At 45.4% G+C, this 15,028-nt stretch overlaps 1 protein-coding gene across 1 annotated transcript in view; it reads right to left on the bottom strand.

Moving 5' to 3' along the window:
- LOC124776078 (bromodomain-containing protein DDB_G0280777) overlaps window positions 1-13,900 on the bottom strand; it is a 355,111-nt gene extending 341,211 nt beyond the window's left edge. The window contains exon 1 of the mRNA XM_047250920.1: window positions 13,525-13,900. Coding sequence (XP_047106876.1) covers window positions 13,525-13,900 — 376 coding nt within the window. The remainder of the gene's footprint in view (window positions 1-13,524) is intronic.
- Between the last annotated feature and the right edge of the window lie 1,128 nt (window positions 13,901-15,028).

The raw sequence follows: 15,028 nt of genomic DNA, 5'->3' as shown, positions 1-15,028 counted from the left end.
AATATGATTATAAAGCCAGAACCAGTAATCTATTTAAATAAATAGAAATGTGCGAGCAGAGATCTGTAGTTTTCGCAGCCAACTATCTTGCGCACTCTAACCAAACATCTGTGTATAAAAGAATCCTGGATGCAGTTATTACATGAACTGACTACTCACTACAACGAGCTTTGTTCTGAGTTTTGAAATTAGTTGCTGCTGGTACTTGAGGAAGACGGCTCTTCACGGAAGTTGGTGTCCAGAGACGAATCCACGTTTCATGTTTCTGAGAAAGTCAGTCGCGTTACGTCCTTATTTATGGCATAGATCATCCACACGGATTTCTGGAATACGTTCGTGATTCACCTGAAGTTAACATCTTTCGCATCATCTCTTTTCAAAAGTTTTTTTTTCGGAGGAAGCTGTGACTTGTTTTGTGTACCTGAATATGCTGCAGCAGTCACTTACACCACAATTACGGCAAGATAGTGAAGATAGTATGTTGTGCCAAGACAGTGCTCTAACATATTTTCTTTCAGACGTTGGTGATTACTCTCATTGCCGAACTGCCTCGGCGTTGAATTGGACAGGCTTCCCATCATGCATCTTCTCTTCTTCAGGTGCCCCACGGTCTCGTAACTTAACATGATTCTCTCTAAAGGGGTTATGTTAAAGATTCTATGTTTCTGTCTCCACTTTCATTCAATATAGAACTGCAAGGCAGGGTAATTAATGCGGTCGTTGATATCAACCACGACGTGTTAGGACGTATATGGCAAGAGGCTGATCATCGCATTGGCGCTTGCCGCATCACGAAAGTTGCTCACATTGAGCGCTTCTAATATGAGTTTAAAACTTGGAGATATGTTCTGTCCACTGAGATGTGTGTATTTTCTGCTTTGTAGAAGCTATAGCGCAGTCATTTTCTGAAACCCTGGAGATATTGATGAATAATACAGTACTTTCCTCGCACGGGTGGTGTCAATACTTCGAACACATTTTCGTTCTGAAAGCTGGTTGCTTTTATTTAGAATTCCAATAAATCATATTGTTCCCCACTATGGTACCGCTCTAATGGTCGATGTGGGAGTCAGCGTCTTGCTGCTTCGACATCCTCTCAGAAGACCGTCACCATGACTTTACCAGTTGACGATGTGGCTTCGAAATTTTACTTCGGAGGAGAGGTGGTGTGGAGCCGTTACATGGATTGCCGTTTTGTTTCGATTCGAACTGACGAACTCATGTTTATATCTTTTGGATAAATAGCAGAATCGGTCATAAATATTGAAATCCTTTGCTTTACAGATCGATTTGGGTCACTGTGCGATCATCTTCAGTGCTAAAAATTCACAAGAACTATCAGACATGAGGGTCTTAACACAAATGATTTATAGCCATCGGCAAAAAGCACAGAAACAGAAAAGTATATACAAATTGTCGTACATACCAAATTATTCGAACCTTGTAGGCGCATATCACAAGAACACAACATTTTGTAAGGTGTGTAACCTGTTCTGTTAAGATTACTTCCAACAAATACTTCACTTTTTCAGCATACGATAATTTTTAATTAAACAGAAGAGCCTATCTTGTAACCTTAGCAGTTGTCCATCCAATGCACCGTGAGCTTGCAACCTACACAGCCAACTAACTAAGCTCAATATAGCAAAAACAAGCATCACAGTGCCTCTCTTCGCACGTTCAAAAGCGTGCAACACGCAGACGTCAAATACAACAAATAGATTAACAGAAAAACCAAAGCTTACATGAAAATAGCCTTTAAAATCCACATGACGATTTTTATCGTCAGAAGTCATAGCAAAACTTCAAAAAAACGCAAACAGGCATAATAAGAAATACAATCAATTACGCCCTGTGACGTAAAGCACGGGTTGAAATTTTTGTAGGTATATGCCTAGCGTAAAAGCACATAGTGATTTCTTAAAAACAAAGACAGAAAAGTTAACATCATCAACTATTTTTTACATTTCCTAAAACATCGATTAAGTATAAAAGCATTAAACTTTTACAATGGGACTTTAGGCCCTCTCTTATCAAAGTTGAAGACTTGACCAACCTAATGATTAACATTATCTCCGTAAGTTCTTAACAGGCATTTACAAAAATTAATAAAAAGACGCTAACAAAAATAAATAATTTCCCCTATGATGTACCGAACCTGTAATACTGCTATTTTTCGTGTGAGCAGCTGACGTTAAATTTCAATAATGACAAAGTGGGCGACTGCGGTAACTTCAATGAATAAGCAATCATATACCAAATATACATTGCAAACAGGGCTCAAAAATAAACGTAATATCCACCATTTGCTGTTAGGAAACCTGTTAAATACCTCATAGCAAAAAGTTGCTGAAGAAGACGCTTGCCGAAATGCGCATCAAGTTTATGGTCATGTCGTGAACCAGCGTGTTGCACTGTATACGAGTGCCATACCGGTTATTCTATCGTCTCGTTGCTGGATTTGTGAATGGCGTTTTGCTATACGCTAGGCATCTCTTAAAGTGCTCTCAATAATGGACACTCTTCGTAACTTTCTGATCCTCAAGCAATGTGAACTTCCGAGAGTTTAAATTGCAGAAAATCTCCATCTCTTCAAGGAGATATAGATATCAGCCTTTTTCTCCCCTGTGCAGCATTTTAAACTGCGGTGTCAAATCACGAGGAGCTTGGCCATATCAGTCACAAGAACTGCAACGTTGGCTCTATCGGCAACATCCCTTCTATCCAGCGCAACGAGCTTACAATGTCTTACTTCGAGTTTTCTCCCTATCTGCCCCACATAAATAGCACTACAATCAGTACAGTGCAACCTGTAACCTCTGACTCTTGCAAAGAATTCGGTTTATATGTATATTATTAATTAACCATTTATGGAGCCTATCTTCAGTTGAAAATGAGACGCCGACACCTAGTTTTTTGAAAATCATAGCGGTTCTAATACTAAAAATGCCATTGTAGGGTAAAGTAACAAATTTTTTCTGCCCATTACTATTCGTAACTGGCACACATTCCTGCTCATTGGACTTTATCTTTTTGTTATAAATATTTCTCACATAATCGTCAGGGCAGTTATTCACTCCAGCTATGTACAATACAGCTTGAAATTCAGTTTTGATATCGGCTTCTGATAATGGTAATCTAAGCATTCTATTGAGAGCAAAATTTAACAATGCTTTTTTATGCTGATCTGGATTGTTAGAATTATAGTGTAAGACTGTCTCAGTGCATGTATTCTTCCTGAATGTTCCAAAGGGATGCCTACCATTTTCATTTCTTACAACTAGGTCTAAGAAAATCAACAGTAGAATCAGTTTTCTCATGCAAGCTGTAAACTTAGTCACTATTTCGTCAATTCCAGTATTGTCTCCTTTGATTGATAAAAGTGTATCGTCAACATGTCTGTAGTAAGAAACTATCTTGTTAGCTAGTTGAGAATAATCATGGAAAAATTTCTCTTCAAAGTAATTAATAAAGGCATCAGCCAAAAAACCTTAAATCTTTCTGAAAATGTATTTTATCGTAAAACCTAAAATAATTGTATTTTAAGCTGAAAACGTTAGTCTGTAAATTCTACAGTTTCCGTCTCAGATAAACTACTCTGTCTTTGAACGTTGGCAGTGGCATTGTCAATAGTCGGGTTAACAGGAAGGTTATTGTGTAGGTTTACAACGTCCAATGAAGCAAACGTCATATCGTCTGTTATCTGTACATCCTTAATCAATTTTGGTAGCTCTATACTATTTTTTACTGAAAACTGCCCATTAAAGGAACTGGCAGGCATTTTCTAGCAATCTTGCATAAGGGGCCTTCCCTCCCGTATGCGACTGGCCATATCGGATTTAATTTTTGATGAACCCTAATTTGTGCCCTCAGTTTGGATACTTAAGGGTCCATTACTTTAAGAAAATGTGCTTCTTTAAGTGAGAGAATTTCATTATACTACAGTAATTTTTCTATTAATTTTTTTGGGTGTTATTCGTGGGATCCCTTTTGACACTGTCAATGCCAATGGTTTTTCTGTTAATGGTATTTTTTGTATTTGATGTCTGCTTGTTGTACGTTTTGGAATGTACGAGTAGAGGGCACTATTATGCTTGTTTTTGCTATACTGAGCTTAGTTAGTTGGCTGTGTAAGCTGCAGGCTCACTGTACGTTGGATCGGCAAATGCTAAGTTTCTAAGAGAGGCTCTTCTGTACACTTAAAAATTATCGCATGCACTAAAAGTGAAGCATTTGTTGGAAGTAATCCTCACAGTATATGTTACACCCCATAGAAATATTGTGGTATTATGATATGGGCCTACAAGATTCGAGTAATTTGGTACGTACGAGAATTTCTATGTATCTTCTGTTTCTGTATTTTTTTGATGATGATTATAAACAGGGCCACATTTGTCTTAAGAACCTCACGTCTGATGGTTCTTATGTATTTTTAGCATTAAATCGATCTGTAAAACAAAGGATTTCAACATTTACTATCGATTCTGTCATTTATCCTAAATGTATTGACAATAGTACGACCGTGGTGCACACGCTTACGAATGGACTTAAACTAAACTAAACAAAATTCCGGAAACACAAGCTGAACGGTACCGACCGGCCACCATGACATCCTCAGCCCACAGGTGTTACCGGATGCAGATACGGAGGGGTATGTGGTCAGCACACTGCTCTTCCGGCCGTTTGTCAGTTTACGAAACCGGAGCCGCTATTTCTCAGTCAAATAGATGCTCAGTTTGCCTCACAAGGGCTGAGGGCACCCCACTTGCCAACAACGCTCGGCAGACCGGATGGTCACCCATCCAAATTCTAACCCCGCCCGAGAGCGCGTAACTTCGGTGATCTGACGGGAACCGGTGTTACCACTGCGGCAAAACTGTTGGCTCCCAGTGGATTTAGACATCAAGGACTCATGTTTCATTGCCAAGCTCGACGAAAAATTGTGACGAGCAGCGTCATAACGCCCAGGCAATTCCGAACAGATGGTCCTTCGTTGTTGTTTGTGGCATTCTGTTAGGCGGCGGGGAACACCGCAGGCACATCTTGTAGGCATCTTTTTAAAAGATTCGGAATTCTTACAACAGCCTCACAGTACATTTACTCACAAATGAAATTTGTTCCCAATAACAGGGACCAGTTTAAAAACAATAGTGACATTCGTGATTATAATACCAGAAAAAAGAAAGACTTACACTATCCTTTACTCAACCTATCTTTGGCACAGAAAAGGGTAAAATATGCTGCTATAAAAGTTTTCGACGAATTACCAGATGAAATAAAATGTCTGACAGACAGCAGTAATAGCTTCAAAAATAAATTGAAATCATATCTCCTTGACAACTCCTTCTAAACCATAGATGGATTCGTGAATAGGAATAAATAAATCCATAAATACAGTATATGCATTTTGTGCCATTTAGGGGAATGGGGTAAATAATAGAAATATTAATCTTTAACTCTGTATTGTAGTATATATATATATATAACGTGTCAAGTGCACAAAAAATGCACATATGAAACAAGATATTTTAATATATGCATTTCTTGTGCAGGTAGGTCGGACAGGTTTGCGCGACCTTCCTGCGATGATGTCAGACGCCTCCCCCAATGACTGTCCGTACTTTCGTTTATTGGCGCGTCTCCGTAGACATTCTGCAAGCGCCTGTGATGATCTGGTTTTCCGCCAAAAGAAAATAATATCTCTCTGCTTGGGATGCATCTCAGTTACAGATGCCATTTTGAAGGCTATGTATAGCTCAACCTCCTGTGCGGAACTTCACAAAACTATAGGAGCTGAAGCGGAAATATTCCACATGACCCACAACAAATTCCGCATTTTTTGAACCGGAATTGGCCGTGAAAGAGAATGTATTGCATTACTTACTGAACGCTGCTCGTAGAAGAAGGGAAGGGGGTCTCGCTTGTTGCAGCACGCCTGCCTCGTTAGATCGATGGGCACATCGACCTACTTGCTATAGCTGAACGGTGCTCGACGATGTTTGCAAACAAAGGTGTGGTAACGAGAGCGAACTGCCGAGCAATTGGGTGTGGTGGACAGGCCACTCAGAGGACCTCGATTGCCTGCCTGGAAGTAGGGCAAGGACGGTATCCAAAAGTAAACATCGTAATGAATTCACAACGGCATCTCGTGCCTGGAGCACCCCCGAGGTCGGCTGAAGTCGGTGAGCAGTCAATAATTTACCTCTATTAGCCGTTATTGTGTGCTTCAGCTGACGTGGGAGTACATAAGCGTATTTATGCACGTTATATGGAAGGTGCGTCGGAGAAAGTGGTGGGGGACGAAGAGGTATGGGAAGCAAACTACGGCACAGGGACGCATTGTGTTATAGTAGAACTTTGCTCCCAAGGGAGTGCCAAAGTGTTCTGTGGACATTGCTTCATCTTGGTACAAAGTAAAGCCGGAGTTCTGATCACGCTTGCATCCGGACTTCGCCAGGAACGCTCACAGTTTTTCATCGTGAAAGGTGAGACACTTTCCGGCGTAAAAATAACTTATGGCGTTCCCAAAGGGAATGTTATAGGACCATTAATTTTGGCAATATATGTAAATAACCTAGTGGATAATGCCAGAAGTTCAACAAAGCTTTTCGCGGATGGTGCTGTTGTGCACAGAGAAGTTGCAAAATTCAGAAAGTTGTTCATAAACAAATGTAACGTATTGAAAACATATACACACATACAACAATTACTGTATGTTTACATGATTGCAGAACACTCATTGGAAGAAGCCATAAGCAATATATATCTACAGTGAGGTGACAAAAGTCTTGGGATGGCGATATGCACATGTAGAGATGGCGGTAGTAGCGCGTACACAAAGTATAAAAGAGCAGTTAATTGGAGGGGCTATTAATTCTACTCAGACGAGTCATGTGAATAGGTTTGTGACGTGATTACGGCCGCAAGACGGCAATTAACAGACTTTGAATGTGGAATGGTAGTAGGAGCTAGAAGCATGGGAAATTGAATTGCGGAAATCTTTAGGGAATTCAGTACCCGCGATCCACGGTGTTAAAAGTGTGCCGAGAACATCAATTTTCAGGGATTACCTTTCACCACAAACGACCGAGAACAGTGGTGTTTGAGTAGAGTTGTCAATGCTAACAGACAAGCACATCTGCGTGAAATAATGGCAGAAATCACGGTGGGACGTACGACGAACATTTACGTTTGTACAGTGCGGCGAAATTTGGAGTTACGGGCTATGGCAGCAGATGAACGACTTAAGTGCCTCTGCTAACAGTACGACATCACCTGTAGCGCCTCTGCTGGACTCTAGACGACTGGAAAACCGTGGTCTTGTCAGATGAGTCCCGATTTCAAGTGATAAGAGCTGATGGTAAGTTTCGAGTGTGGGACAGACCCCACGAAGCCATGGATCCAAGTCGTCAACAAGGCACTGAGAAAGCTGGTGCTGGATCCGTAACGGTGTCGGGTATGTTTACGCGGAATAGACGGATCGTTGACTGGAAATGATTATGTTCGGCTTTTGGAGAGTATCTGCAGCCATTCATGAACTGCATGTTCCCACATGATGATGGAATTTTATGGATGGCAAAGTGCCTTGTCACCGGGACATAATTCTTCGCGATTGGTTTCAAGAACGTTGTGAACAGTTCGAGCCGATGGTTTCGCCACCCAGATCGCCCGACGTAAATCCCTTTCGAACATATGTGGGACACAATCTAGAGGTCAGTATGTGAACAAAATATTGCACAGGCAACAAATTCACAATTATGGACGGCCATAGAGACAGCATGGCTCAGTATTTCTGCAGGGGACTTACAACGACTTGTTGAGTCCACACCAGTCGAGTTGCTGCACTACGTCGGGAAAAAGGCGGTCCGAAACGATGTTAGGAGGTATTCCATGACTTTGCTCACTTCGGGGTAGAAGTATACGTATGGAGTTATTTAAAGCGAAACGATCATATGAAACTATTCGCAGGTAAGGTAGATGCCACCTGAGATTCATTGGAAGAATCCTAAGTTAATGCAATCCATGCACAAAGGACGTAGCTCACAAAACCCTCGTTCGACCAGTACTTGAATATTGCTCGGTAATCTAGGGCCCGTACGAGTTAGGTTCGATGAAGAAAATAGAGAAGAACCAGAGGAGAGCAGCGCGTGGCAGACGCTGCAACATAGGCGTGCTGCATCACGGTACGGCTTACTGATAAAAATCGGAGATCGTACGATTTCAGAACCATCAATCAATTTTCTGCCTCGTTTATCTCGAGAAAAGATTATGTACTTCAAAAAAGAAAGATACGAGGTCACACAAAGGCTTACCGACAGTAGTTTTAACCGCGAAACATTATGGACTGGAACGGGAAAAGGGGGAAAGTGACAGGGTACACAAACCACCCTCCACAACGCATCAAAAAGTGGCTTACTGAATATAGATGCAGATGTAGTCTAACAGAATCAGTGTCAGAGAGACAGAAACTATGGCAGGGGTAAATTCCCATACGTCAGCCATTTACACATCGCCCTCCTGGCTCTGGCCTGCTGCCTCGCCTCGTACAGCGCAATAGCTTCAAGCAACACTGTGGTTTCCTGCGTCGTTGTTGCACCACTCAAAACACATCGTGCGTGCAATAACGCCATCGCAGCTCCTCGCCATGTTCACCCTATCTGGCCTACTGCCTGCCGACTATTACTACACACTGCCAGCGGCCCCAGACTTCATCACCCAACTGCGCCTTTACTGAATTTTAACAAGATTTCCCATTTCTACGACTAATACTAGCGCAGCAACGGTTTACTTCACAATCTCTTCTTAAAGTACGTCGCTTGAAGCCGACTCCAAGGGGGAGACAAACAAAATTAACATGCAGTCATCCTGTGTTTAAGGTAATCATAGCTGGGTGACACGGAAGTACTGAGATGGTGCAGTAAGTGGTTCAAATGGCTCTGAGCACTATGGGACTTAACATCTGAGGTCATCAGTCCCCTAGAACTTAGAACTACTTAAACCTAACTAACCTAAGGACATCACACACACCAATGCCCGAGGCAGGATTCGAACCAGCGACCGTAGCAGTCGCGCGGTTCCAGACTGTAGCGCCTAGAACCGCTCGGCTACCCGCTTGCGTAATCCATGAAGTTATGTCTAACTACCTTGCCAAGGTGGTGCAGATGATTAACGCATCTGCCGAATAAGCAGAAGACCTGGATTCGAATCCTGGGTCGCGTGGGATTAGCCGCGCGGTCTATGGCGCTGCAGTCATGGACTGTGCGTCTGGTCCCGGCGGAAGTTCGAGTCCTCCCTCGGGCATGGATGAGTGCGTTTGTCCCTAGGATGATTTAGGTTAAGTAATCTGTAAGCTTAGGAACTGATGACCTTAGCAGTTAAGTCCCATAAGATTTCACACACATTTGAACATTTTTTTCGTATCCTGGCCTTAGTACAAGTTTTCATTTGTCAGCAATGAATTCCTTCTTTGCCCGAATGCGGCAGAGATCGGAAATTCTCCTCTCTGAACATGTTCCATGTCCTGCAGTGAGATCAAACACGGCAATGATGTCTGTTATTTCCGAAATCGCGGAAAGAACAGACACCACTCATACAGGTTTGAACATTTCTTTCAGGCTAGTTTTTTTGTTCCTTTGAAAGCGTCATGACCTATGTACAGGCATGTCCTGGTTCAAAGTTTGTGCTTCATTACTAAGGATCTCATCGTCTTTCACGTAGGGGTATACGTAAAGTACTCGAGGACAACCTAGACCCCGAGTTAGATTTCACCCACAGCGTAGATTTTTTAATAAAAATATTCGGAATTGAAAGTCGAAGGCTTCTGATGTTAGGAACCAGCATTATTCTGCCAGAGGCCTTGCAAAAGGGGCTGCTAGGGAGAAAATCGGCCGCTGTGGCCGAGCGGTTGTAGGCTCTTTAGTCCGGAACGCCTTGCTGGTACGGTCGCAGACTCGAATTCTGCCTCGGGCATGGTTGTGTGTGATGCCCTTAGGTTAGTTAGGTTTAAGTAGTTCTAGGTCTAGGGGAATGATGACCTCAGATGTTAAGTCCCATAGTGCTTAGAGCCATTTTTTTTATAGGGAGAGAGGGGAACAGGACAGACTTTCGGCGTGTAGGAAAAGAATAAAAAACTAACGGAAGGGCGACATGACACGAGTGGGAGTACGGAAGTAATGAAGATAGAAAATCTGAAAAGTAAATCCAAAGTCTCAATATAAAAATAACTGGCGCCAGTGAAGTGAAAGACAAAGAAAATATAGATCTCTGCTTAGATGAATGTATGCTAATATTATTAGCAACAGAAAATTTTATAACGAGAGTATGATTAGGTATGACCAGAATAGCAGGGCAACGAGTGAATTACTATGAACAGGTCAATGATATGATTATTCTCATCAGAATAGACATTAAAAATTTTGGAAATTCGTGGTAAGGTCCTATGTGACCAAACTGTGGAGGTCATCGGCCCCTAAGCTTACACACTACTTAATTTACCTTCAAATAAGCTAAGGACAACACACACACCCATGCCCAAGGGAGGGGAGCCGCGCGGACCCTGACAAGGCGGCCCTGACCGCTCGGCTATCCCGCGTGGCGGATCGACAGTAATTTAACACAAAAAACAATCGTTAATTATACATGGTGACATGACAAGAAAACCATGAAAAGATAAAGTGGGTATACGTGCATATTGAACAGGTTACTCAGTATGTAGAGGGAGGAGAAAATAAAACAATCTTGGTGGACTGGAACTCTATAGTACATGAAAGAACAGAAGACTGTGTTATGAAGAACAAGGGCGTTGTAGAAGGAATGAGAGAGGAGAAAGACTCCTTGAATTATGCGATACATTTCAACTCTTAATGGAAAATGCGCTATTTAAGAATCATAAAAAAGGAGGTACACTTGGAAAAAGCCTCGATAACCGGGAAGTTTTCACATGGATTGCATAATATGAAATCCCCGTTCCGAAGTCAGATAATGGATTGTAAGGCAGACCCACGAGCATTTTTAGACCCGCAGTCGGAGCATAATATAGTAATAACGTGTAAGCTGAGGTGTAAGAGAGGGTCAAGAAGAAAAAATGTATAAAGAAGAGGTGTCATGAAGTGCTGAGGAACGACAATGGACGTTTAAGGTTTTCTGAGGCTGTAGAAATATCCGCAATAAACATTACATTGGGTAGTTCAATTGAAGAGGAATGGATATCATTCAAAAAGGGCAATGACTAGATACAGAGAAGGTAATTGCGAAGAAACCTTGGGTGACAGAAGTAACACTTCGATTGGTCGACTAAGGAAAGAAAACACGGCCTTTTCAAAAACGGCGGAGGAGCGGACATAGGTTGAGAGTACTCTCTTACCCTTGGGGTGGGAAACTGCCCCTAAAAACAGGAAGGGGTGCTACGGCCTGTTCAGTTCAGCCCCTGGGAAACGCCTCTCGTCATCGTCCAGAAGCCAGGCAGGCGTCTCCGTCTCTGTGGGGACTTTTCGGCGACCCTCAACCCCCAGCTCCAGGTGGACGACTTTCCGCTCCCTCGGCCTGATGATCTCTTCCGTAAATTGGCTGGTGGTCATTACTTTACCAAAATTGATCTCGCTGAGGCTACCTCCAGGTTCCTTTGGATAAAGCTTCTCAAGCCCTCACCGTTCTGAATACGACAGCCGGCCTGTTCCAAGCCACACGCCTCATGTTTAGCTTGGCTAGCGCCCCGGCCATTTTCCAACGCTTCTTGAAACAACTTCTGCAGTACATTCCCGGTTGCATTAATTACCTCGACGACATTGTCGTTATGGGCCCTACTGCTGCAGCCCATGTTACCAACTTGCGTCAGCTGTTTCTTTGCCTCCGCCAGGCTGGGCTAAAATCCGATAAGGAGAAGTGTTCCTTTTTTCAACCTTCTATTTCCTATTTAGGACATGTTATTTCACATAAAGGCATCTCTCTGTCATTTTCCTATGTGGACGCCATACACCACCTGCCTCCCCCACGGCACATCCATCAGCTGAAATCCTTCCTTGGAAAAATATCGTATTACCGGAAGTTCCTTCCATCGGTCGCTCAGGTGGCGGCCCCCTTATATCACTTATGCCGCAAAAATGTCCCCTTCAGTTGGACCCTAGCCAGTGAGACGGCCTTTTCCACCCTGAAACGCCAGCTGCAATCGGCCTCCTGCCTGATGCTGTATGATCCGACTCTGCCGTTGCTCCTGGCCACGGACGCCTCTGATTGTGGGGTAGGGGCTGACCTCTCCCACAAGCTTCCGGATGGGACGGAACGTCCGGTGGATTTTCTATCCAAGGCCCTAACTGCCACCAAGCTGATATACCCTCAGATCGAAAAGGGGGCATTGGCTATCGTATTCGCCTGTTCCAAACTCATGCCTTTTTTATATGGACGGGCCTTTCATATCGTCACTGACCACAACCCCCTCCTCTCCCTGTTTTCCCCGGAGGTCCGACTTACTACGAAGACGCCTCAGAGGCTTCAACGATGGGCCCTGTTCCTCTCGCAATTCCGTTACATCTTGCATTTTAAGTCCACCTCCCAACACGCCAACGCGGATGCTCTTTCCCGCCTTCCTCTTGGTCCCGACCCTGCGTTTGACTCTTCGGACGTCCTCGTGTTCCAAGTTGATGAAGCGATCCACGACACCCTGCGCGAGTTTCCCATCACGGCCTCCACGGTGGCAATTGCGACCACGCGTGACCTATTGTTGCGCCGTGTCCGCTCCTATGTTCAGCGCGGGTGGCCCAGCTGTGCCCCCACCCGCGACCAGCAGCACCTTCGGTTCTTTTTTTCTATCCGCCATCAGCTGTCGGCGGTGGATGGTGTTCTATTGTCGGTAGACCCTACGTTCATTCCGTGTGTGGTCGTTCCACAGCATCTACGAACCGCAGTCTTGTGTTTCTTACATCAAGGCCATTGGGGAATCACTCGCACCAAGGCGTTGGCCCGGCGTTATGTCTTTTGGTTCGGGCTTACCAGGGACGTCACTCACATGGTTCAGAATTGCTCCACGTGCGCCCAACAGCTGTCCTGGCCCCTCAAAGCTTCCTCTCTTGGCCTTAAGCTAGCGGGTCCCTGGGATCGCATTCATTTGGACTTCGCCGGCCCCTTCCTTGGCTACCACTGGCTTCTCGTCACCGATGCCTTTTCACATTTTCCGCTCGTTATCCGTACCAGCACCACTTCGGAAGCGACCCTCGCTGCTCTCCAGAAAGTTTTGTCCTTGGAAGGGTTGCCGCTAACGATTGTTACCGATAACTGCCCTCAGTTCCGGAGCCAGGAATTCGCGACCTTTTGTTCTGCCAACGACATCCAACACGTTCTCACTCCGCCCTTTCACCCGTAATCGAATGGCGAGGCCGAACTCTTCGTCCAGACATTTAAGGCCCAAATGACAAAATATGCCTCCTCCCACACTTTGGACGAGGCGCCGACTTTCTTCCTCAGTTCCTATCGGTCGACGCCCATCGGCTCCCGTAGTCTGGCGGAACTTTTGCATGGCCGGCAACCTCGTACCCTTTTGCATCTCCTCCGGTCCGGACCCAAACAACGGGTTCCGACTGCACAGGCTCCCTTTGTTCCGGGATCCCTTATCTGGGGTCGAGGTTTCGGGCCGAGAGCCAGATGGATCCAGGGGGTGATCGTCCAGCAGCGAGGCCGTCAGCTCTTTGACGTCCGCATCGCCGACAAAGTGGTCCGCCGGCACCGCAACCAACTCCGGCGCCGGTATCAGGGTTTTCCGACCGCCCGGCCGCCTGGATGTGCTCCCTTCCACCCATGGTCGGCGTGCAGGGGCGCCAGACCCCGTCCAGCAGCAACAACCGTCGTCTCCATAGCGGCTGCAGGCTCCACCGGCTCCTCCACCGAACCGACCGGCTCCGCCATCCACCATCGTTGACGATGCCCCCATGCCCTTGGCACCGCCGCCGCCCACGCGGGCAGCATCCCGCGGACGTCGATGAACCTATGCCCCTGGCGCCGTCGCGGCCGGCTTCCCCGCTGCTTCCGCGACGCAGCTCCGCCCGTCTGGTCCGCCACGCCGCGCCCTACTCTGCGGGGGCGAGTTTTCACCGCCTCCTCCACGAGGCCGCCAAGGCCGAGCAGGACGACGTCGCCCTCCCCCCCCCCTCCCCCCCTCCCCCCCCCCCACGGGGAAGGGAGGTGTGTACTGTCTGCCATCGGGTTCTCCTAAATGGCAGGCAGCGCCGCATAACAGCCACGCTATGATGGAAAGAAACCAACAGCCAAACAGGGGAAGACATCAGGTAAACACGCCGAAAATTCAAGTCGATTAATAGGAACCTTTTCTTGCAGAGGTCGCCGCGACATATCCGGCCACGGATTCCTACGCCGGGTTTCTATTGGCTCCAGCTCACTATATAGGCCCGGCCGGTCGACGGCAGACCAGTCTTCGTCCGCTGCTAATGGCAACCGCTACAGCAGTCTCCGAGAACATAACACCGAAGCCGCTGTACTGCACCACCGATCGAAGTACCAGCCGACCGAGAGGAACCACACCTCCGGATAGATCGACAGACGTCTACATCTATTGTACAGCCAGCTATTGTATTGTAGAAGAAGCTACGTTCAATAAACTGTTGGAGAACACAACAGTAGTGATGCTAGAAAATCTGAAAAGGAAAACGAAAAGGCTAAATCTGGAGATAGCGGACGGCAGTGACTTGAAATGTAAAGAAGACAATTATTCCTGAATGGATGAGTGTAGGATAATGTCAACAGAAGCCGAAAATGGTAAAACGGCGATAGGTTTCTTTATGAACAGGAAGGTGATGCAGACAGAACTTACAAATACTTAAACCTAACTAACCTAAGGACATCACACACATCCATGCCCGAGACAGGATTCGAACCTGCGACCGTAGCGGTCGCGCGGTTCCAAACTGAAGCGCCTAGAACCACTCGGCCACACCGGCCGGCCAGAGTGTATTACTGTGAACAGTTCAGTGATTGGGTTGTTCTCATCAGAATCTACAACAAGCCAACATCGACAAAGGTAGTT

This window comes from Schistocerca piceifrons, chromosome 2 (genome assembly GCF_021461385.2).
Source record: "Schistocerca piceifrons isolate TAMUIC-IGC-003096 chromosome 2, iqSchPice1.1, whole genome shotgun sequence".
Classification (NCBI taxonomy): domain Eukaryota; kingdom Metazoa; phylum Arthropoda; class Insecta; order Orthoptera; family Acrididae; genus Schistocerca; species Schistocerca piceifrons.
This window is presented reverse-complemented; position numbering and strand designations above follow the sequence as displayed.